The 22855-nt window shown below is 42.2% G+C and overlaps 1 protein-coding gene across 2 annotated transcripts in view; it reads right to left on the reverse strand.

Moving 5' to 3' along the window:
- Positions 1-1123: 1123 nt before the first annotated feature.
- The window catches only part of TSGA10IP (testis specific 10 interacting protein), a 241061-nt gene continuing 219329 nt past the window's right edge, over positions 1124-22855 (reverse strand). For both annotated transcript variants that reach the window (XM_029614526.1, XM_029614525.1), the window contains 2 exons: positions 18676-18779; positions 1124-1368 (listed from right to left, as the gene is read on the reverse strand). In XM_029614526.1, coding sequence (XP_029470386.1) covers positions 1275-1368; positions 18676-18779 — 198 coding nt within the window. In that variant the 3' untranslated portion in view covers positions 1124-1274. The remainder of the gene's footprint in view (positions 1369-18675; positions 18780-22855) is intronic.

Below are 22855 nucleotides of genomic sequence, written 5' to 3' on the forward strand. Positions count from 1 at the left end.
ACCTGTCTGCAATGCTGAGTTAATATTATCAATCAAAGTATCTCCTACTGAAGGCATCAATTTCTTTAATATTCAAAAAGGACATGGATCTAGACTACAATGTCTGAATTTTATCATAGAAATAACTTTTTGTAATTTTCTATGAGACAGCAAGGTAAAAGTAGCTGACTTTCTCTATGTTATGACTGACTATAAGTCTTTTATCATTTAGGGATACTGATGTACCAGGTTGTAGATCCTGAACCTTTTCCAGGAAAAATTTAGCCAATTCATTATTTGTTGGAAGATGATCTACCTCACTCCTTGGGCAGGTTAATAAATATTTAACTACGGAAAACAATTACAGTGGCTTATTCAAGGAGTTATTAAAATAGAATAATAATTTCTTTTAGTGGAACCTAACAATTGTCTGTTACTAAATCATCATGGTACAGTTTTTGCTCTAAGCCACTTCCTTTTTTTTATTTTCCAGTATTTTATGACATTTCAGCAAGTCCTTGGTGTGCCATGGCCCATAGACATCTTGTAATGTCCGAAAAAACAATCTTAATGGTGCAGCAGTATCAAATATTTGCTGTAAAGTAACATTCCACCAATCAATTGTTAGCCTTAAAGAACCAGATGCAGATGTAGTTGTGATATTTTTATCTCAAAATGTCCTTTTTCATATAAAATATATTGTTATAAATGCATTTGTAATTGTGTGTGGGGAAAGCTGGGCTGGGGGCAGCGTCAGGTTGTAAAATGTACCTAGGACACCTAATACCTTTGCACCATTTGGTGGGGGCTTCTGGATATTGGATTAAGTATGGAAATTTGTATGTTCCTTCACTGAGGATAGCAGAAAACCAAAGAGAAAAAACTGAGTTGTATAAGGAGTGATATCCTATAAGCTGTTACACCTGTACAACTGGTAGATGAGGTATACCCTCAGCAGTGTAGACCAGAATACCTGGATGGGCCAGTTAGTTTTATTTGCCATCATCTAGTATGCTAAATAAACTCAATCTCCATCTCCTCCATGAAATGCTGGGCCAAGGACAGGACACAGTTACCTCAACACTAGTTCACCAATGTTCAGTAGTTGGACCTTTGCTCGACTCTTGTAATAATGACAAGGAAATAAGAGGAACTTGGACAGTTTTATTTGTTTTCAGCTTTGCCTCCAAACTGGATTTGGTTCAAAAGTTATTTAATATTCAGGCCTTTCAGCTTTGCTTCTAGGCTGTACACCCAGACCCTCCCTACCCTTCCTTTGGCTTGCTCATTTATCGTTAGCGGGCCTCCACCTCATGCCAACATCGGCAGTCGTTCTCTTGTGATCGCCGCGCAGTCTGTGGCCGTATCCCCTTCTTGTTCAGCTGCTCCCTACAATAAAATTAGAAAATTCATATATACATATAGAAGATAACTTTCAAACAATCTTGTGCGGCCCCATATACATGTGTATATAGCCGTGTGAAGATCTATAGTATTTTATAACCTGGGCGTATCATGTACATGCAGATTATAAAATACGCATATGTCTGGTTATGCGGGAATACCTGTAATGCATTGAAAATATATACTTTTCTTAACTACATTATAAACACGTGTGCGACTATTTTACACAAGAAAAAAATATAATTTACTTGCATAAAATAGCTTATGCGTGCAACTCTTAGCCTTTCTCCATGCACCCTTTTTTGCATGTGTAAATGTATGTGCAAAACCAAAAATATGCAAGAATTTTTTATGTTTATAAAATAGCATGTATGCGAGTACAAGCTACTTACACATGTAAATGCTAATTTTACGTGCATAAATTATTTGAAAATTCACCCCATAGGTTTTTTTTTTACTACTACTGTTTTTGGATTCTGTTCATGTAACATTATGTATCTTTCAATTATTCAGACCTGAGAATATGTATATTTTGAGGTTAAAAGTTGCAGTTACAGTTAGTTAGGATTATGGTTAAAAGTTAGACCCATATATAGTCCCATCACTGAACAGAAGCAGCACAGTGGCGGTACAAACTTTCCTTCCAACACCAGGGCCGGTACAAGGGTATTAGGCACCCAAGCTGAACCTTCCATCTCACACACTTCCTCTCAGACACCTGCCTATCGGTGGTAGCTCTGACACAGTGCCCTTTTCTCTTACCCTGCTCAACATCCACCTCTTACTCCCCTCTCTCCCTCTGCCACGTCCTATACCCTCTTTCCTTTGCCTCCATCTACAGTGCCCAGAATGTCTTCTCTTTATCCCACATCCAGTATTTTTCTTCCCTTCTTTTCCACACCTCTAGTATCCTCTTCTTTCTCCCCTTCACTCTTTGCTCACCATACCTATTCTGTCTTTGCTACATGTTTCCTAAGCGCAACTTAGATAGCTTAACGCAGTCTTTACTTTCAAACAGAGGAGACCACTTCTTCAACTCCAAAATGTATTAACAGGCAAAACAAATAAACAAAGTCTTACTGTGCATAAACTGGAGGTAACAGCAACCAGCATAGTCTGGGTCACAGAAATAAAGACTGGTAAAATGAGGATTGCTCTGCAGAGTTGGCCAGATTAGCTGCTGAATCACCCAGGTCTGACCACAGCTGATCAGAGCTGACTGAAAAACAAGAGGAAAAACACCCTAGGACCCCTGCTTCCAGACAAAGGTTAACCCTTCAGAGCTAGCTGCACTGAATACTTGGCTGTGAATGTGCAGGCTGATAACCAGTTGGCAGCATAACAGAAACAAAGAAACTATGCAGAATAAAAACATGAACAACAGCATTAGTAACAAGAACAAAAAAGTGCTGTAAAAGTAGGACAGAAGTGAAGAAATAGGAAAGCAACCTGTGGAGAGAAGACACTCCTTGCCTGGAATCATATGATTCCACTATTAACTTTTCTTTAGCTAAACACTAATAACATTACAGTCAATGTAAGGTGTCCAAAGTGTTCATGCTTCTTCATGAGCCAATTGAAGCACTGTTTCAGTGATGAGTCTAAGAAAGTTCATTACAGTCCTAACCCCTAGATTCATCAAAATGCTATAATAACGCATGGATAATGCCTGCGGTAAGAAAAAGGGGTATTCTAAAATTACCACACAGTAAAGTTTTTTAGGGGGAGAAAGAGAGAGAGACTATAAGATCTTCATAGTATTCAACTATTTATATTTCTATAGGAGGGCCAGCTAATAGCACAAGGTGTGAGGTGTTGTCCATCAAGGTAGGGCGCGAGAACATAGTAGAAATTTGAACTTTGTGAGACTTTCCTCACTCCAAATGACGTCAAATCTTCACCTCGGTGTACTGTGCTGTTCGGATGTCTCATTCTGCATCTAAAACTGGCCCCTAAACCCTAAACCACCACCAACACCTCACCTCGAGCTATTAGCTGGCCCTCCTATAGAGAGATAAATAGTTGAATACTATGACAACCTCCCAAAGATTTTTTTTCTCTCTCTCTCAGAAATATGCAAAGTGCATTACAGCCATTTCAGGCTTAACACCAGGAAAAAAGGTGTAATTATTTCCAGCATTAAAACTATGCAATAGCACAATGAATGCTCTTACACAGTGCAACATTGCCCCTGATTTTAATTAATCCCACCCAATTCCCCTTCTAAAAATTTGGATTTGCGCTATGCAGTAACACAATTATCAAATGCATTATGGTGTTAAGCATAAGTTAACGCCTTATCACGTGTGTTAATGCCATAACACATTTTGATGAATGGCCCTGATTGTCTGGTAGTCCTTATTTCAAGTTTATGGATCTTCCCATCTCTGCTGAGTATCATCTTGGTGCCATATCATCTGGTGGTGCCAGATTCACATCAGTTTTTGGATAAGGATGGTAGAAGAAGAAAGGATGGATAAAGAATTCAAGTCTGTTGATACAGGAACTAAAAGTCTGGCATTGATGATGGCTGAAACTATTTATTTATTTATTTTATTTATTTATTTAGGGCTTTTTTTATACCGACACTCATGATACCAATCATATCGTATCGGTTTACAATAAACAGTGGTGCAATAACATTAACAACAACTTGAACAATAGGCTAGGAGAGAAGAAGAGAGTGAAAAGTTACAATAAACAGGGGCACTTGAACTGGGAGGAGGAAAAGCCAGAGTAATGACTAGCATAGAAATAGGTAATATTTAGTCTCAGACATAAATAATAAAAGATATATACATAAGGCTATAATAAACACTAGCATACAGGACTGACTGTAATCAACTATACATGGTATCCTATACCTAGTTGTAGCAGTAGGGGATGTCATAGATCAGGGAAGGCTTGTAGAAATAGCCATGTCTTGAGTTTCTTTCTGGATGTCTGCGTGCAAGGTTCTTGTCTAAGGTCTGTGGGCATGTTGTTCCAGATGGTTGGTGCTGCTGCCGAGAAGGCTCGGTCTTTAGTGGATGAGAGGTGTGTGGATTTGGCTGGGGGGGGGGGGGGTGTAGCGTACCTTTGTATGCTTCTCTGATGGGTCTGTTAGAGAAGTGAAGCGTGAGAGGGTTGTATAAGTTGATGGGTGTACTATTGTATATAGCTTTATGGATGATGGTGAGACACTTGTGTAGAATTCTGAAGTTTACTGGGAGCCAATGTAGGTTTTTCAGGATAGGTGTGATGTGGTCTCTTCTATTGGAGTTTGTTAAAATTCTGGCAGCCAAGTTTTGTAGCATCTGCAGTGGTTTGGTGGAAGAGGTGGGGAGGCCTAGCAGAATGGAATTGCAGTAATCCAATTTGGAAAATATAATGGCCTGGAGTACTGATCTGAAGTCTTGAAAATACAGTAGCGGTTTGAGTCTTTTTAATACCTGCAGCTTGAAGAAGCAGTCTTTGGTTGTGTTGGTGATGAACTTTTTTAGATTTAGTTGGTTATCAATTATAACTCCTAGGTCTCTTGCTTGGTTGACCAGGGTGTTGTTGTGACTTGTGTGTAGGGTATCTTTGTGGTTGAGGAATATAAGGAGCATATACAACCATTAGAGTGGTTAGAATGAGCATTGCCCATCCTGAAACCTAATTAATGCGTTGTGTTTCTAGTTGCTTTTTACTTGGAATATTGGTAACCAGAGCAGTCCCCTGAGGATGTATTTCTGCATCCAGTCCACGATTTACCAGTTCAAAGCAGACTGTTGAGTTTGGTGTTGTCTCACCAGAGCTCCAAAGAAATTCTGGCCCTGACAACCATATAGTCTGTACCCAAAACCACTTTACTGTCAGGGTAGAATTTAACCTTGTCAGATTATAAATCTATTTCATTTAGCAGCAGTTCAGTAATTTCCACTGTTAACACTGCTCCACACAATTCAAGTCTTGGGATGGTGTGGCTAGTCTGTGGAGCTAATTCAGCCTTATCAAAGATAAATCCCACATGGGACTTACCTTTATTGTCTATTATTTTCACCTAAGCCACTGCAGCTTTGGCTTTCATTCAGACATCTGAAAAGACACAGATTTCCCTGTATTGTGCTGCAGTGAGAGAAACAGGAATATGTATGTGGAATCTGGAACTTGTAGTGAGACTCTCCATGCTACCGACTCCCCTTTCTTGATTGGAGGAAGCAGGGTGTCCCATTCTCATGTCTCTACTGAAAGAGCTCCCTTGTATAATGACTGAGGCTTCAAATCCAAGTGGGTCATATAGGCTGTTCACTATCATTAGGATCTCACATCTGGTATATGAGTTTTTTTGGATTGGTACCTGAAAGGTGAATGTGTCTTTCTTGAAATTCCTGCTGAGACCAAGGTTGCATTGAATTGGTGATGTATATACTCCTAGGTCTAGGTCCTTTTATATCATTTACATGGTCCTCCAAATAAAATGCCTGCATAACCTTTGCACTGTTGGAAGCTACTTTGTGAAATCACAAATTAGTTATGGTTAGCATCTGTTGTGTTCTTTTCAGCAAGTCATTTGATTCTCCCTCTGTAGGCATAGACTTGAGTCCATTGTTCTCATAAACGTCCCTTTCCACAAACTCTCTAGCATCTGTACCATACTGCATTTCTCCTTGTACTGTTCTTCTGAGTCCATAGGTAGCCACCAGTGGTAATAGACTGTTGCATTTCATAAGAATAGGGAAAGGTAGCTCAGTGCTGCCATCTACAACTTTTATCACACAACCATGCGCCATCCTCCCAATGGTCACTATTTTGTCCCTGCATATGTTCTTAGCGTGTTGGAAAATTATCTTCCTGTATGTTAGATTAGTTGAATAACTCTGACCTGACCAGTGATCTATTATTGTGATCATCATGATTGCATATATCTTTAATGATCTCTCAGGTTGACTCTTAGGATGTACCTGAGGTTTTCCAGGTGGTCATCAAACTTGGTGATCCCTGTATTGGCAAGTGTGGGAAATATGCGCTTGCCAGCAAGCCATTTCATCAGGGTTAAACACTAACTTCCCTTCTCCCTGACATTTGCCTGAATAAAAGCATCACTTGTGCTTAAGCCCCTCTGCCTAGGAGAGGATACCTGACTTCATGTATTTCTCTGGCCTATAATTAATCCTGTTAGCCTGAAAGAAGGGCTGGGTTTTCCCTAGTCAGAGGCAGGACAAAGTCAGGAGGTATAGATTTCAGCAGCCAATGATATGATCCGTGCACACCCCCTGAGCCAAAGCCAATGGTGTAATGACTCTTCTGTTGCTATGGGAAAGTAGCCAATCATGTAATGACACATCATCTGCCTTTGTATGAATGTACAATAAAAGGAAGAGGCTCGGGAGGACAAACTCTTTTTGCCCTCTTTGCCTTCCCTCCTCCTGCCTGCGATGAAAGCTCTTCATTACTGCTACATCTGGTGACCCGCGACAGTGATGATAAACTCCATGCTTATTTCGGCTGGTCATAGCCTAGATACGTATCGTTCAACAGATTTGCAATCGTAAGTATATTAAAGTACTTTTTAGTATATTTAAGTATTTCTCAGCAAGTTTGTTCCCCACACTCGTAAGAATGGGTAATGATTTGACTGTACAGCAGCGGCTACATGCCAGAAAGCTGCAGCAAATCATCAATAATCATTATTTCATCACCAGAAGAAAAATAGCGCAAGTCAGCCTGGGGGACTTAGAAAAATTAATAAGTGAAATAGCTTGCCGTTGCCCTTGGTATTCGATGGAGTCTGGAACTCTAAATACCCAGAATTGGATTTCAATCGGCAATTATCTTCATACGGCTCCCAGAGCTCCCATAAAGCTAAGATTAATCTGGCAAAAATGTACAGAAGCCATTGAACACCATGTGCTTTTAGAAGCAGGCAGACATACCCTTCCCCCATCTTCTCAGTCTTCCTCAGAGACAGCAAATTCTTTGTATCCTCAGCTCCTCATACCTACACCCAAAGCACAAGCAATTCACACCTTCCCCATTTCTTCAGAAAAGCAACCCTTGAGAACAATAGAGCCACCACCTGGCCTGGGTGGGGCGATTAGCATTGAATTTCAGCAGAAACTGCAGAAAGAAAACCTTACAGAAACAGAATTATTAGAAGGACTTCAAGCCTTCCCCATCTCAGAAAAGAACCATGAACAAAGGGGGACAGAAAATGAAATAGAACATCTGGGGACACACACTCACATGGCTCCTGTGGCTTCCTCTGCATCCACCTCAGAGAAAATGCCCCAGGAAATAGAAAACACTGAGGTCAGAAAAACTAGACTTCCTCCATCTTGCCTGCAAGCCCTTCCCCCACCAACCACCATGGGATTTCACCTAGAACATGGAAATCTCACAAGAGAGGAATTATTGAAAGGGATTCAAGCCCTTCCCATTACAGAAAGAAACAAAGAACTAGGTGTGGCAGCAATAGAGTTGAGTGCCATGTGCAGTGACTATGCCCCCAGGTCTTCAAAGAAATTAGCGTGTAAGATCTTGGGCCTGTGTTACAAGCAAAGAAAATATCATTATGAAAAAAAGGATTTAATTAGACTCCTGCGTTACAAGCAAAGAAAATATCACTATGAAAAAAAAAAAAAAATGGTTTCTCTTTACAAACAGTACAAATTTGGAAAAAATGGTTTCTATTCCTATTTGAATTGTTACAAAAAATCTGCATACTCTGAGAGTATTTCCCCCACACAAAGTGTATGCAGAGCTTATGTTACAAACTGTACTGAAATTTGAATAATATTCTGTGTAAATTACATGTGAAAATTTCCCTTTTGCAAAGTTTATTTGGCTCACATTTAAAATGACTCAATTTCTCTGAGATTTAAGTTTATAGTTTGAATTGCCAGCGCACAGTTTCTTATTGCAATTTTCCTATAGGAGAAAAATAGTATCTGTCTGCAAGGAACCAGTCCTTGCCAAGCCATTGTCTGTGGTCGATGTTATCTAATTTGTTAAACAAAGCTATCTTTAAGTTTCTATTGACTGAAGGATTAACTCCTTGGGTGCAGTTCTTTTCTTTTGGGAAACACTGCTCCTCCCCCCCTCTTCTGTAACTCTTGCTAGCCACTCATGGGGGAGGGAGGGAGAACTTTTGAAAAGAGAAAAACTGGACTTAGTCCTGCAATTTCTCTCTCTACTTTCTATATGTCTTTAATCTTTTAATACTTTCAAACTTTAGCATGCAGCAGACAGAGCTGAGCAAACAGCGTGTTTAATTTCCTATTCTAATAATTATAAGAAGAAATTCTATTCTGATACTCCACATTGAATTTAAGCTCAGAGTATTATTGATTGCAACCTGGAACAATAGTTGCAATCTATAAAGTAATGATGGGGTCTCCACTAGGAGGCGCTATGTTATTCTACAAGTTATATTATATTATTGTTTTAATAATTCTGTTGTATAATAGTTTTTATTTTTCAGGCCTACAGACCTTCTGTATTAAGGACACTTCAGTTTTATTTTCTTTTTCACAAATTTATACAGAATTCTGAACCTTATAATTTTTACTGACAGAGGTTGCTACATCTAAAGCAATCCCTCCCAAACCTTTTCTCGCAACTCCAAATTGATTTTATTAAATTGAATAATAGAATTGATTCTTCAAGGTTAAAAAAGTAAGAATTTCACTTTAATCCTTACTAATTTCACTTTAATCCTTACCTTAGTAATTTTTTGCTGTATGCCAGTTTTTAATATTTTCCAGATTTACAGCCTTCCTGCCATGAAGAGATGTGAAGATGAACACTTTGCAGTTTATTTTAACATTTTTCTAAACACCTTTTGACTTGACTTTTGATCCTTGATCTAATTTTGTTTTTGATAACTTTTTGATAAGATTTTTAGCTCATATTATGTGTTATCTGTTGTCTGTCTTGATGCAAGAAATATTTGCAGGATGGATGAATATGTGTCAGTTTTGTGTAAATTAATATTTGCAAGATGAATGAATATATGTCAGTCTTGTGTAACATATGTTTAATGTAATGTCTAATATACTTGTCATTTGATTCTGCTTACTGCAAATGACTTTTCCTTTAAATGATTAATTTACATTTATTGCTATTTTACTGAATGAAAATTGATCACTGCATAAAAAATTCTTGATAATGGGCCTACCCTATGTTCTGAAAACTAAAAATGGCTCTGCTTACTGCAGCCATTCCTTTGCATGAATTTTGTTAATTGAATATTAAATACTTATTTGGCATCCCCTACATCACCACAGGGCAAGCCATTGTGGAGAGAGCAAATCATACCCTTAAGAGCTCTGGACCAAACAAAAAGAAAAAAGGGGGATTGCCCCTGGATTTTCCCCTAAACAGGATTGGCTGAACAAAGTATTGTTTTAAATCACTTAAAATAAATTTAAGACCACAGCCATGAGTAATCATTATGGGACTAGGGTTAGTCACCCACAGCCATCAGTTTTGTATAGAATATTTAATGTCTGGTACGATCCCGTTCCCTTAAAATGGGGAACGAGGATATGTTTCTCTGCTTGCTTCCACAGGTATCAAGCCATGGAAAGATGGAAAGATGGAAAGGTGTCCAGGTCTACAGGACCCGATCCCAAACTTCTCCCTGAGCCTCCACAGCCCTCAGAAGGACAGAGTCCGGACTCCTTGCAAAAAGCAGCACCACATGACCTGGAGACAGATCAAGGCCCTATCCAACCAATCTGCACAACTCTTAGAACAGCAAGGCCTTGAGAAAACTCCAGAGAACTTATTAGCCGCTTTTTCTTGCCTGAATGCCAACTCATTAACAATTGTGTTCTGCATCCTCCTCCTTTGCCTTATTTCTCCAGCTATGGCGATTTCAGAACAAGGACTCTGACAGAACAACATGTACATCCTCGATGCACAGAACTTTTCACACCTGTTGAATCGAACAGACTGTTAGATCTGCACACATATGCCAACCCAAGCCTGCGGAGAACTACTGATGCATGCTGTACCATTTAACCTTACAGTATGGACTAATTATCCTTTACAGAGAGGTTTTCATTACTTCTCCAGTGGTAATACCATACTACACATTGGTAGCTGTATTCAAGAGACTGCCGCTCTTTGTTGGGACTATGATACAGGGGATGGGAAAGGGAATTCAGGTGGGAAATATCCATATTGTAACCGAAAATTTGTATTAATCACTGAACACTTGCATAGTTATACCATATATGTATGCAATTGGCAGATTTCAGGATGTGCAGTGGGAGACCCAAGCAAGTACAGAAAGTATAGAGGGGATGAAGGATTTACCTTTTGTAGTTATATAGCCCAAATGATAACCAATGACATGTCCACTAATCTGTTAGGAAACATATGGATGTTATGTGGGCGTAGAGCATATATGTACATTTCCCCAAGATGGAGAGACAGATGCACTTTAGGCTACATCCTCCCCTCATACTATGCAGTCAAAAATTTACCCAAAGCAAGGCTCCGTAACAAAAGGGAGGCGATAAATAATCCCATAGAAAAGTATACAGAAACTCAGATAGCTAGAAGCCTGTTTCCTCCAATGGGGACAGCTATAAATTACAGAGACTTACACATCCTAGCTAACTGGACGACTGCCATATTTAATCAGACAGTTCATGCATTAAAACTACTCACAACAGAAGTCTCTCAGATTAGAGAAGTAGCATTACAGAACAGCTATACCTTAGACACTATTTTAGCTTTAACCTTAGACAACATTTTAGCCTTAAAGGGTGGTGTTTGTGCATTAATTGGATCTCATTGCTGTGTGTACATATCAGTTTATAAAGCAAACCTCACACATAGGGGCGGATTTTCAGAGCCCTGCTCGCGTAAATCCGCCCAAAACCGGGCGGATTTACGCGAGCAGGGCCCTGCGCGCCGGGAAGCCTATTTTACATAGGCCTCCCGGCGCGCGCAGAGCCCCGGGACTCGCGTAAGTCCCGGGGTTCTCGGAGGGGGGCGTGTCGGGGGCGTGTCGGGGGGGCGGGCCCGGTCGTCGCGGCGTTTCGGGGGCGTGTCGGCAGCGTTTTGGGGGCGGGTACGGGGGCGTGGCTACGGCCCGGGGGCGTGGCCGCGCCCTCCGTACCCGCCCCCAGGTCGCGGCCCGGCGCGCAGGAGTCCCGCTCGCGCGCGGGGATTTACGCCTCCCTCCGGGAGGCGTAAATCCCCCGACAAAGGTAGGATGGGGGTTTAGACAGGGCCGGGCGGGTGGGTTAGGTAGGGGAAGGGAGGGGAAGGTGAGGGGAGGGCAAAGGAAAGTTCCCTTCTAGGCCGCTCCGATTTCGGAGCGGCCTAGGAGGGAACGGGGGTAGGCTGCGCGGCTCGGCGCGCGCAGGCTATACGAAATCGATAGCCTTGCGCGCGCCGATCCAGGATTTTAGCAGATACGCGCGACTACGCGCGTATCTACTAAAATCCAGCGTACTTTTGTTTGCGCCTGGAGCGCAAACAAAAGTAGGCTATTCGCGCTCGTCTGAAAATCTACCCCATACCACAGAGCAGATAGAAACCATGGTTGCTGATGCACCATTTTCAGACAGAATACCAACTTCTCCATGGGACTGGCTATGGTCCTGACTCCCTGATATTTCTGGTCTCAAAAGGGATGATTTCTATTATAATTACTGTGATTATCTTAACTATCTGCCTGTGATGCTGTATTCAGTGCATACCCAACCCTCATATCCATATTGAAACCTTGCTCTCAGCCCGGATATAAAGATGTCTTGTAAGATGCCTAATGGGGAATCATGAGCCCTGCAGAGTTGGCACACCACCTGCACCAGCTCTGGGTGATATGGAGATTCAGAAGCTCATCGGCAGCTGGCACACCACGCCGAATCAGCTTTCTTCTCTCCATAATCCCTCTTCCCCTATTTCCAGCCCATACCAAGACATAACAGATTTCAGTTAGGGTCTAAAGCTTTACTGTGCTGCCCTAAACAAAAACAAAAAGGGTGAGATGTGGGAAATATGCGCTTGCCAGCAAGCCATTTCATCAGGGTTAAACACTAACTTCCCTTCTCCCTGACATTTGCCTGAATAAAAGCATCACTTGTGCTTAAGCCCCTCTGCCTAGGAGAGGATACCTGACTTCATGTATTTCTCTGGCCTATAATTAATCCTGTTAGCCTGAAAGAAGGGCTGGGTTTTCCCTAGTCAGAGGCAGGACAAAGTCAGGAGGTATAGATTTCAGCAGCCAATGATATGATCCGTGCACACCCCCTGAGCCAAAGCCAATGGTGTAATGACTCTTCTGTTGCTATGGGAAAGTAGCCAATCATGTAATGACACATCATCTGCCTTTGTATGAATGTACAATAAAAGGAAGAGGCTCGGGAGGACAAACCCTCTTTGCCCTCTTTGCCTTCCCTCCTCCTGCCTGCCATGAATGCTGCTGTCTGATGCCTATTCATTACTGCTACAGGCAAGCTCATGACAAATCATGTATTTAGTAAGATTTGACACGCCCGTGGACTCAGTCCGTGTATGACAAAATACTTGTAGGATACTCTTGTAAGTTTTGTGCCTTTGTTCATCACCTGGCATGTCAGTTTTGAATACTGAAGTAGGGCGAGTTTAGTCAGTTGCACTCTGGCTGCGTGAAGGGCATGTATCATGTACCCTTGGAAGAGGCAAGGCTGCAGCTATATAATGACCCCAGTTCATATGGGGTAGTTGAGTGAGGGCATAAGATAGCGTGTCTCTGTGCAGGTGTACCTGGACCTGGAGCCAGTGGTAGTGTATTCATTGTATGGCATGCGTTGAACTGTTCTCTATCAGGAGTAATATTTGCTTCATGAGAAGAATGTATTGCCTCAACATCTGACACCTCCTTATTGTATTGGGAGGGCACGCTGGAATACCTAACAGAATGTCTTAGGTCATAGTCTCTGGTACACTGAGCTGGATCTTGAGAGGAAATGTTACTAGTTCAGTTCTTACCGCCATCTGATTGCCCAACAGACATTTCAAGGACAGCCTAACTGCAGCTACGTCCTTTTCTTGTTGTAATACTTCTAGGTTGGCCTCTGACTCAGGTTTCTTGCACGCAGCAATGGCAGCGTTCTGCTCCTGATCTTCCAGCTCTTTTTTCTTGTGTGCAACAGCAGCAGCAGCATTTCGCTCCTAGTCCTCCACTCTAAATCTTTCATGTTTTAAGGCTGCCTCTTTTCTGTTATAAAATGCAGGTACTTGTGCAGCTTTCACTTCAGCGGGTGCTCTGGCTGTGGCTGCACTTGTCAAAGTTAGGTTTGAGCTGGCTGATTTTGAGGATTTTGTCGTGAGTCTAGAGGACCTGGAGTACTGCTATGCAATTTCTTTCAAACATTCCATTCGAGATTCTACTTCTCCTATGATTTGTCTGACCAAACTGTCATGTCTTGGAGCAATGGTTTGCTGAAGATCTTGCTGCTACAAATTCTAATCTGAATTGATCCATAGTAGAAAAGTGAGATATTCTTGTGATGGGAACTGTTAGTTCCTGTATGTGAACCTAAGCTGGCTCATAGTTTGTTTACTTGCTGCGCTCATAATATTTCACACATCACTGTGTGTCTTTTTCCAGGCTTTGTCTAATTTCTCTTGATATTGTTCTCTGACAATTTCATAGCTTTCGCTGGCCTTCTGTGTGAGAGTCACAGTCCGCTTAGGCCTTCCACTTTCCTGAGGCAAGATTTTAGCCTCTGTGGTTTCTGGAGACAGAGTATTGCTATCTGTGGGTTAGTAATAAACTTAAAGGTACCGTATATACTTGTGTATAAGACAAGAAATTTATGCCAGAAAATAAGCACAAAAAAGCTGGCTCGACTTATACACGCATACTATAGTTGTGCACAGTTTTTTGGGTTTTTTATGTGGTCCAGCAGGAGATTGCTCCTGGGCCTCCCGTTGGACCACCAGGGACTTTGGATGAGTCTTGGGGGAGGGGGAGGCGGGAAGGGGGGGGATTTATATTTAATGAAATTTGAACTTTTGGAGTGGTTTTTTTTGTTTTGTTTTTTTAATTTTGACAAAAAAGAAAATTTCAATCCAGGGGTGGACCAAAATGGCCTTCCCCCAATCCGAAAACGAAACAGACACAAAAAAAAATGTGCACAACTATAGTATGAATGTATAAGCTGAGCCAGCTTTTTTGTGCATATTTTCAGGCATAAATTTCTCAGGGCTACCAGTGCGGACCAATGGAACCAGTAGCCCCTGTCACACTGTAAGGGCAAAGAGCCGCTGGTGCCATTTTGATTACTGACAGCCAATGGCCCGGGAGCAGGAGATCGCTCCCAGGCCACCCGCTGGATCACCAGGAACTTTGGGTGCGTCTTGGGGGAGTCGGGATGGTGGGAGGCTTTATATTTAATGAAATTTGAAGGGTTAAGGCGGGTTTGGGGGTATTTTTTTTAATTCTTAACTTCCTGTTCGCTCATTTTAAACCTTGACTTATACATGGGCCAATGGATTTCAGTCTTAAAATTGCCATCAACTTATACATGAGGGCGACCTATACAAGAGTATATACAGTAATTACCTTGCATCGGGGATGAAAGCTGACAGAATTCAGATAGCACTGCTTTTCAGTCCCATTGTGGATCAACTGATTATTACGTGAGAAGTCACAGTGATCAGTGGAACAGCATGTCTGGAACCTGTACTACGCACTTGGATTTTATTGTATATCTGAAGCACAGCTGTGGAAGAGGCCAGTCTATAGAGACTAGGATTGCCAACTTTTCCACAGACAAGGACTGGACACTCAAGGACTGAGGTAGGATGCCACCCCTACCCCTCATTTTCATAAATTTGCATAAAATCAAGATATAACAACAATATAATAAGAGCAGGTGGCAGGTGAGAAGGGAGCTGAGGGGAGAGGACGGCGAGGGGTCAAGATCAAGAGGCAGTGGGGATAAGAGAAGAGGGGAGTGGGGGAGACAGAAGTAACCCCCTCACCACCAGCTTCCTCCTTCAGCAAAATCCTCAGCCCTTCCCCACCCCCATTGTGCTTGCTTCCTGCCCCGTCCTCCCCACTCAGTCCTCCATTCTCTCCCCATGCTTGCTGTCTTCTGCCTCTTCTCCTTTTCCTTGCTCCCAATTCCCACCACCTTGTTCTGTCTTCTCCCTTCTTACTTCACTCCATCTCCTCTTGCTCTCGCTCATTCCTGCCCCAGCCCACTGCTCGCTGCTCCTCAGCTCTCCTAATCCTTCCTTCCCATACCTGGTCCTGGTGGTGTGCGGGTCTCTTTGGATTGGAGTGGTGCTGAGCTGGACAGCAACAGATAGGCGACAGCAGGACTCAATTTCCACACATGACACAATATGCTGCACTACAGAGCAGCAGGCTGGCAGCACTGTCAGAAGGTAAGGCAGCAGTTCCCATGGCCCTGACAGCACGCAGGCAGATGGTGGCAGCAGTGGCAGCAACACCACACAGCACCTGTGGCAAGAAAAGGACAGACCTAGCTGCCCAGCAGCAGTGGAACAGAAGGCTGAGTTACCAGCGGCGGATAGCAGGGAGAGGTCTGGCAGTAAAACGGTCCAAATTGTAGAGCTTCTGTTTTGTTTTGTTTTGTCTTTAGCTTGCAGCGAAAGTTACATCTTTGTAAGATGTAACTTGCATGGCAAGCACATTGCAGGTAAGGGGGAGGATCAAAGCATGACTCATCAGCTCTCCAATTGGTGGGGCCAGGGTCCCTGTGGACCACCTCTTTCCAATGCCCATGCCCTAAAACCTTGTGAGCAAGGGCTCTCTAATGTTGCTATTACAGAGGGTAATACAATACAGAAATAGAATTGTATTTCTTTATTCTCTTATATTCTAATTTCTGGTAGAGAAACTTATAGTTGTTAGAAGCTGTTAGAAGGCCTAGCTGCAAAACCCACCCAGAACCCCCCCCCCCCCCCCTTTATGCTTAGGCTGGCACATATAGTTACAGACAAGGAAAGGAATGTGTAAGGCTGTATCTCCTCCCACATCCCTCCCTGCTCCTGTCTCTTAACAAAGACTTTTTCATTGCAGTACAAACTAACAAGAAAAATTGCAATTTAGAAACAGCATGTGTGTGTGCTTTTCCAAAAAGCAATGTTACAGGCAGATAAGATGAAGGACACAGCAAAAGTACATCCAATTTTTAGGTTCAAATTGAAAGTTGAAACTTGGTATTAGAATATGTTGTTTACGTAAAATGTAAGGAGAAGAAATTGAAGCAGAACACAGAAGCGTGATATCCCCATATTTGGAAGTCTGAAACACATGAGAGATGCCTGAAGCAGAGATGACACTGAAATGAAGGCATCAGATAGGTTGAGCATCCTGAGATGGGGAGGAGTAAAATGATAAGCGAATGTACAATAGTAAGATGCTTTAGTTTTGTGGGTGTGTCTACTTCTGTGTGACACCCGTACTTACAAGTTTGTAAAATAAATAGTTTCACCAAACGATTTTGTGTTCACTATATAATTTTCTGAGAAGGTGCAGTACCACTTCTAACAACCTGAACACGCACAAACTCCTTTCTGTTGTCTCCTGCCTGCGATCAGCCAGTTACCTAAAAGAGCATGCAGCCGAATGATGCGGCAGCTCAGGGAAAGAGGTAATTTTATTGGCCCCTGGCCTGGCCACCATATTCTAGCTTTCTGCTCCCTGCTTTGACTGGATTTTACAGTGTCCAGTTAACATTGTAACTGGATACTGTACAACTGAGGGGAAAACTGGGCCATTGGTCACCCTAATACAGATGTAGTCACAATCGTGAATCTGCTATGGGAGCCATTGGGGGTGCTGCTTCTTAACTAACCCAATGGTTTAATTCCTCATTTTTTTAAAATTCTATCTTCACTATGCATTTCCCATGTGCAACTTAAACAGATAGCTCAACTCAGCCGCTTCTTTAACTCCAAAACTTTATTAACAGGCAAAAAAAAATAAATTCTTACTTTGCATAGACTGGAGATAACAATAACCAGTGCAGACTAGTGCACAGAAATAAAGGCAGGTAAAATGAGGATTGCTCTGCAGGGTTGGCCTGATTAAATACTGAATCACACAGCTGAACAGAGCTGATTGAAAAGCAAGAAGAAAAACACCCAGGAACCTCTGCTTCCAGGTCAGAGGTTAATCATTCAGAACCAGCTGTACTGAATAAAGCAGAAGCTGTGAACGTGCAGGCTAACCATGAACCAGTTAGAATTCTAGCTGCAGCATTTTGCAGTAATTGTAAAGCTCATAAAGCAGTAGTGAATTACACAATAGTCCAATCCTTTGTTGACATAAAACATGGCAATTTGAGTGTCTGTTTGAATCAGGATGCTTTTCACTTTTAAGGAATTTGTGAAGGCCTACAGGGCATTGTACATTGCTCACAGTTCTAGAAAGTTGATCTGAAGATGGCGTTCTTGAGGAGACTAAACACCCTTAGTCTTGAGGACCTGTCTGAGCTCCCCAGCCCAGAGATGAGGCATCTGTTACCAATATAACCTGATAAGAAATAGGTTGGATTGATGCCCCTATGTAAAGCACTTCAGGCTCTAACTACCAGTGGATTTCCAAGTTCATCACTAGAGTAAGATGCATGGATACATAGAAGGGCTGTAAGAGATGACTCCATTGTGCACGTAATCCCCATTAAAGTTGACATGTGTAAAAGCACATGAGAAGAACCACATGACTTGCTGCTGTGAAGTGTCCCAAAAGCACCAGGTTGTGGCATGCTGTGAGGATCAAAGAAGTTAACAGGGAGTTGGCAATTTGGGTGAATGCAGTCACTCTGTGCGCAAGGAAGAATGCCCTTACTTGCTCTTAAGTCTATGATGGCTCCCATGAATTGTAGGCCCTATGAGTCCTAGGATTGATTTCTCAAAGTTTATGAGGAACCCCAGTGACTGCAGGGACTCTATCATTGTTACTAGGTCTCCCTAGAGACCATCTTCTAATAGGGATGCTAGAAGCCAATTGTCCAAGTATAGAAATATACAAATTCCCTCCACACCAGCCCAGCATCCATTTCCTTCTGTCTTGTGGTGCTGTGCCTTAAGAGTGGGTAAGCCTACCTGGAGGTTTTTGCTACCCCCCAAAATTGTGGCATCCTAGGTCAATGCCTAATTTGCCTAATGGAAGAACTAGCCCTTTACCTCTGGCCCACCACAGAACAGGTACAGTAGAGGCAGCAGCAAGCAAGCTTCCCTCATGCACACACTGCCCCATCAAACAGGTCCAGCATGGGCATCAGCAGCTTCATCACAGAACAGATACAGTATGTTCAAACACTGGGATTTTACACATCTACTCACTTCAGCTTATTGTCTTGCAGCTCCCCAGATTCCTGTTGCCATAGGGATTCCTCATCAAGGCCTAAATCCGCAAGGAGCCTGCAGATGTGTCTCTTCAGCGATGGCTTCATATTATTTCCAAACAATTCAGAAGAAACAGGATAGCATCAGCATTAAGGTGGCCAGTGAAGCATCCCCAGAATACAAGACATCCCCTTGGAAAATCTGTACCAAATATTACCACATTTAAAAGGCCAATTTCCCTCCTCCTGCCAGTTAGATCACCTGGCAGCATGGGGGGAAACCATGAGCATGCACTTTCAGTCTCTGTAGCTACTCTTCCTCCCCCTCCTGTGCTTACAAAGAAAACATACATCATGGGGAAAGAGCAGTCAAGGGGATAGGGCACACACAACTACTTTAATAAAAAGGCTGTTATGTGGTATAAACAGAATATTTAAGGATTTTCTCTATGAAGAGAGAGAATAAGGGGTCAGTTTTCAGAATGGGTAAGATAACTGGTTAAATTGACCTCATTATCTTAAAACGGATATTCAGCTGTCCTTACACAGCCAATTGTGGCAATGAGTATCCAGCTACACCTACCCACTCAAAATGTGAGGGAATATATTTACGACTACTATTTGTACAGCCAAAGAAACCCAGCTAAATTTATCCAGCACTGAATATCATGCAAACCAGATAAATTCCTGCCTCAGGAATGCCTCCAATCCAGCCCCATTTCTATCCAGCTAAATTTGTGTGGCTTCTGATATTTAACTACAAATTTAGAGGGCCATATTTTTAACCAGTTGGTTTTAATCTGCTAAAATTGATTTTATCCAGATAAAACTTTTAAATATTGACCGCTAAATGTTTTAGCCAATTTAGAAAGATTATGCTTGTTTATCCTTACAGAGCAGGGATGTCCTCGAAAATATGCATGAGATGATTTGCATACAATGGGAGAAATGCATGCATATTCATTGTGGATATTCTGAAAACCTGGCCCATTAGTGGGTTTCAAAGATCAGAGTTGGCTATTCCTGTTATAGAGTTTTAATTAGAGATTACTGGATCTTTGGGCATAGCCATATCTGAAACCAGACCACTATCGCCCCCCTCCCCAGCCAACCAGCCACCCTTCTGGTAATATTCAAGGCTAATAATGTGCTGATAGCAGATCTATAGAGCAAATCCTTTTTCTAAAAGAGAGCTGCTATGAGCGCTGACTAGTGACTACAATCTTATGTGGTGAGTAAAGGAGACCTGACATCTGCTTAGACTGTGATCTAGTCTATAATATAATGACACAAAAACTCCACCTAATATAAACAAATGTATCCTATATTATATGAATCCTGGCCAGAGCATTTGCTGGGACTCAATGCCTTCTATGGGTTAAAAGAACCTTAGCGTCACTGTGGCTTTTGGTTCCTTCAGATGGGGCATTAAAGCAAAGTTGCATACCTGTAATAGCTATTCTCTGAGGACAACAGAAGGTGTCCACACACATGGGTGATGTAATCTGATGGAGCCTGGTGCATGCAGGAAGATTATGTAAAGCTCTAGAAGCTTTTCGCATGTGTGGCCCAACCCATGTTTCTGTGTTGCCAGGGTCCCTTCAGTCTATACAATAGTTACAAAGGAACCTAGAGCACCAACTCTCAGGGGAGGCGAGAGGGTTTCATGACGACTTACATCCTGCTGTCCTCGGAGAACATCAGTTATGGGTAAACCATTTTACATTCTCCCAGTAGAAACAGGATGCGAAGTGCTCACACATGGATAATCCCTAGATACAGACTACTCTGAATAAAAAGAAATGGAAAACAATCAAAAAAACAATGCCAACAAGCAAAAACCTTTTTAAAACCTTTTTTTAATTTAATAAATGCATTACATATAAATAAATGCAGTGCCATATAAAAAAATAAAAATATAATTGATACAAAGCACAAAGTATCACAACTAGCCAGATAAAACATTAACAATTTGCACCACCCATTTTAAACCTCTTTGCAATCCAAATATCAATGCAGAGATGAACTCTAGAATACTAAAGCTACATACCATTGCTGGTTTGTGCCACTGGCAACTCTCCCATTTGCACTCTAGCTGGAATTCTCTGGTTATATAAGAAACTGAAATACTGGTTAAGTCTCTGGGGGGTGCTTTTCCATAGTTCTGCTGCCTGGATCCACCATCGGAGGCTCCCCAGGCCAGATGCTAGAGTCTCTGTTGCCTATAAATTACCCAGTTCCTTCCAGAGTGTTACAGCTATGAATTCAAATTCTCTCACTCCAGTTGGTGAGCTGGGCTTAAGCACACAGTTCCAGGTAATCCCGGTGGTTTAAAGTCTCTATAGCTTTATTTTATCAAACCACATCAGTCTCATACTCGTACAATAAGAAAGCAACTCTCGCCTTCATCCTCCAACTGCTCATAGTTGCTTCCTGCACAGGTTAAGCTTGGCTGCCATCTCCCACTGTAATCTGCAGCTGGGGGTTTTTATTTCCCCTTTCACTATGGCTCCAACTACATCCACCCCATGGCAATGTTCACTTAAAGCTCCTGATCTGCAGTCTCTATGAGTGTGTCCTCTTCTGGAGGAGGTCTCCACCACTTGTCTCCAAAGTCCATCAGCTCCAGCTCATCCTCAGAGCTGCTCAACACCTCCACCTCCGTCTCCTCTGTCTCTTTAGCTGGTTCTATTAGAGCTCCTTCTTGTTCTTGGTCCGCCCCTCCTTCAGATGAGCTCTCACCATTCTTCCACTGTGCCTGGGCTCTCTCGTCCACTTGATAGGGCAAAGCCTAGGAAGTACTCACCCCCAGAACCCTTGTGCCTTCTGGGAGTACACCACCCTTTTTGATTTCGTTTACATACTGGATCTCGTTCTCAGGTTTTCCTTACAGCCTTCTTGTATTCACCAAGAGAATATAATGCCTATCACAATACACATACAAAAAACCCAAAAGAATCCTTGCTAACATAAGTTTACATACACCCAATGTCTATATGTCAAGACTTCCATATCTCAGGTACATTAGGATATAAATCCCACAATTGACAAGAGAGGAATTCTATTTTGTGTACTTTCCAAAGCAACCAAAACCATTCAACCAGAGATGGGATGAAAGCCAGAGGAAAAGCTGCATGTGGTTTGCCCAAGAGAATAACCAATGGATCCCAGGGTAATTTAATACCTGTAAAATGATACATCCAAGACTAAATCTCAGACCAATATACGTGTATCTTTGGGCATGCCCACCAAGTATGGAAAAAGGTGCCCTTATCTCCACATTCGCACCAACAATTACCATGACTCATAAGACTCATTTTTTTAATTGATTTGGGTATAATACCACTGATACAAAATTTTATACCCTTTTTAAGGCAGCAGAAAATTTCACCTTGTTTTGCTGGGAGTTTTTGGTTTTTTTTTAAATGTGGAAACCAAACTAACAGGTCCTATTGACCCTAGAGTTGGATTCTATACTTCATGAAACCTTCGCAGGCAGACTGGCCAAACCTACTGTCATGTCAGGAGTCACTGTCCAAGCAGTAGTAAGATGTGAATGTGTGGAAAGAACTATACGTCACAGCCTTACAGATCTCCTCCATGGAGGCTGATCTCAGATGGGCCCTGGCAAAATGAACCTTGACATTCCCCACCAGATTTAGGCCTTCCTGATCGGAACAGAAAGAGATATAATCTGCTAGCCAATTTGAAAGGGTGCGCTTATCAATGGTAGGTCCAAGTTTGTTGGGATTGTAAACCCCCCTTCATGGGGTGCACTAAATAAAGGGGGTCACACAGTTCCCCAGGCTGCTCCTCAAAGTCCTGGACCTCTCTCACTCTCAAATACATCTCACAAGAGCCCCTGGGGACATCGGGGTTCATCTGGTGGAGGGATGTGTGTGTGAGTAAGGTTTAACCTCCTGGGCCTCTGAAGCTATGGTGGGTAACACAGTCTCTATCCCACTGGCTCAAACTGGTCAGTATACTCACAGCAGCCGATGTCTTCTAGTAGGAAAGGCACACTGGAATAAAGCATGGAGTCCAATGGTGGTAGTCAACTGAAAAAAACTTTAACTTAAAAAGGCTACTCCAAGATAAGATAGCAAACATCATAAATAATAAGATGAAAATCATGACACAAAAGCTGTGGTTTCTTTGTCCATGGTGCCACATCTACT

The sequence above is a fragment of the Rhinatrema bivittatum genome, chromosome 8 (assembly GCF_901001135.1).
Source record: "Rhinatrema bivittatum chromosome 8, aRhiBiv1.1, whole genome shotgun sequence".
Lineage (NCBI taxonomy): Eukaryota > Metazoa > Chordata > Amphibia > Gymnophiona > Rhinatrematidae > Rhinatrema > Rhinatrema bivittatum.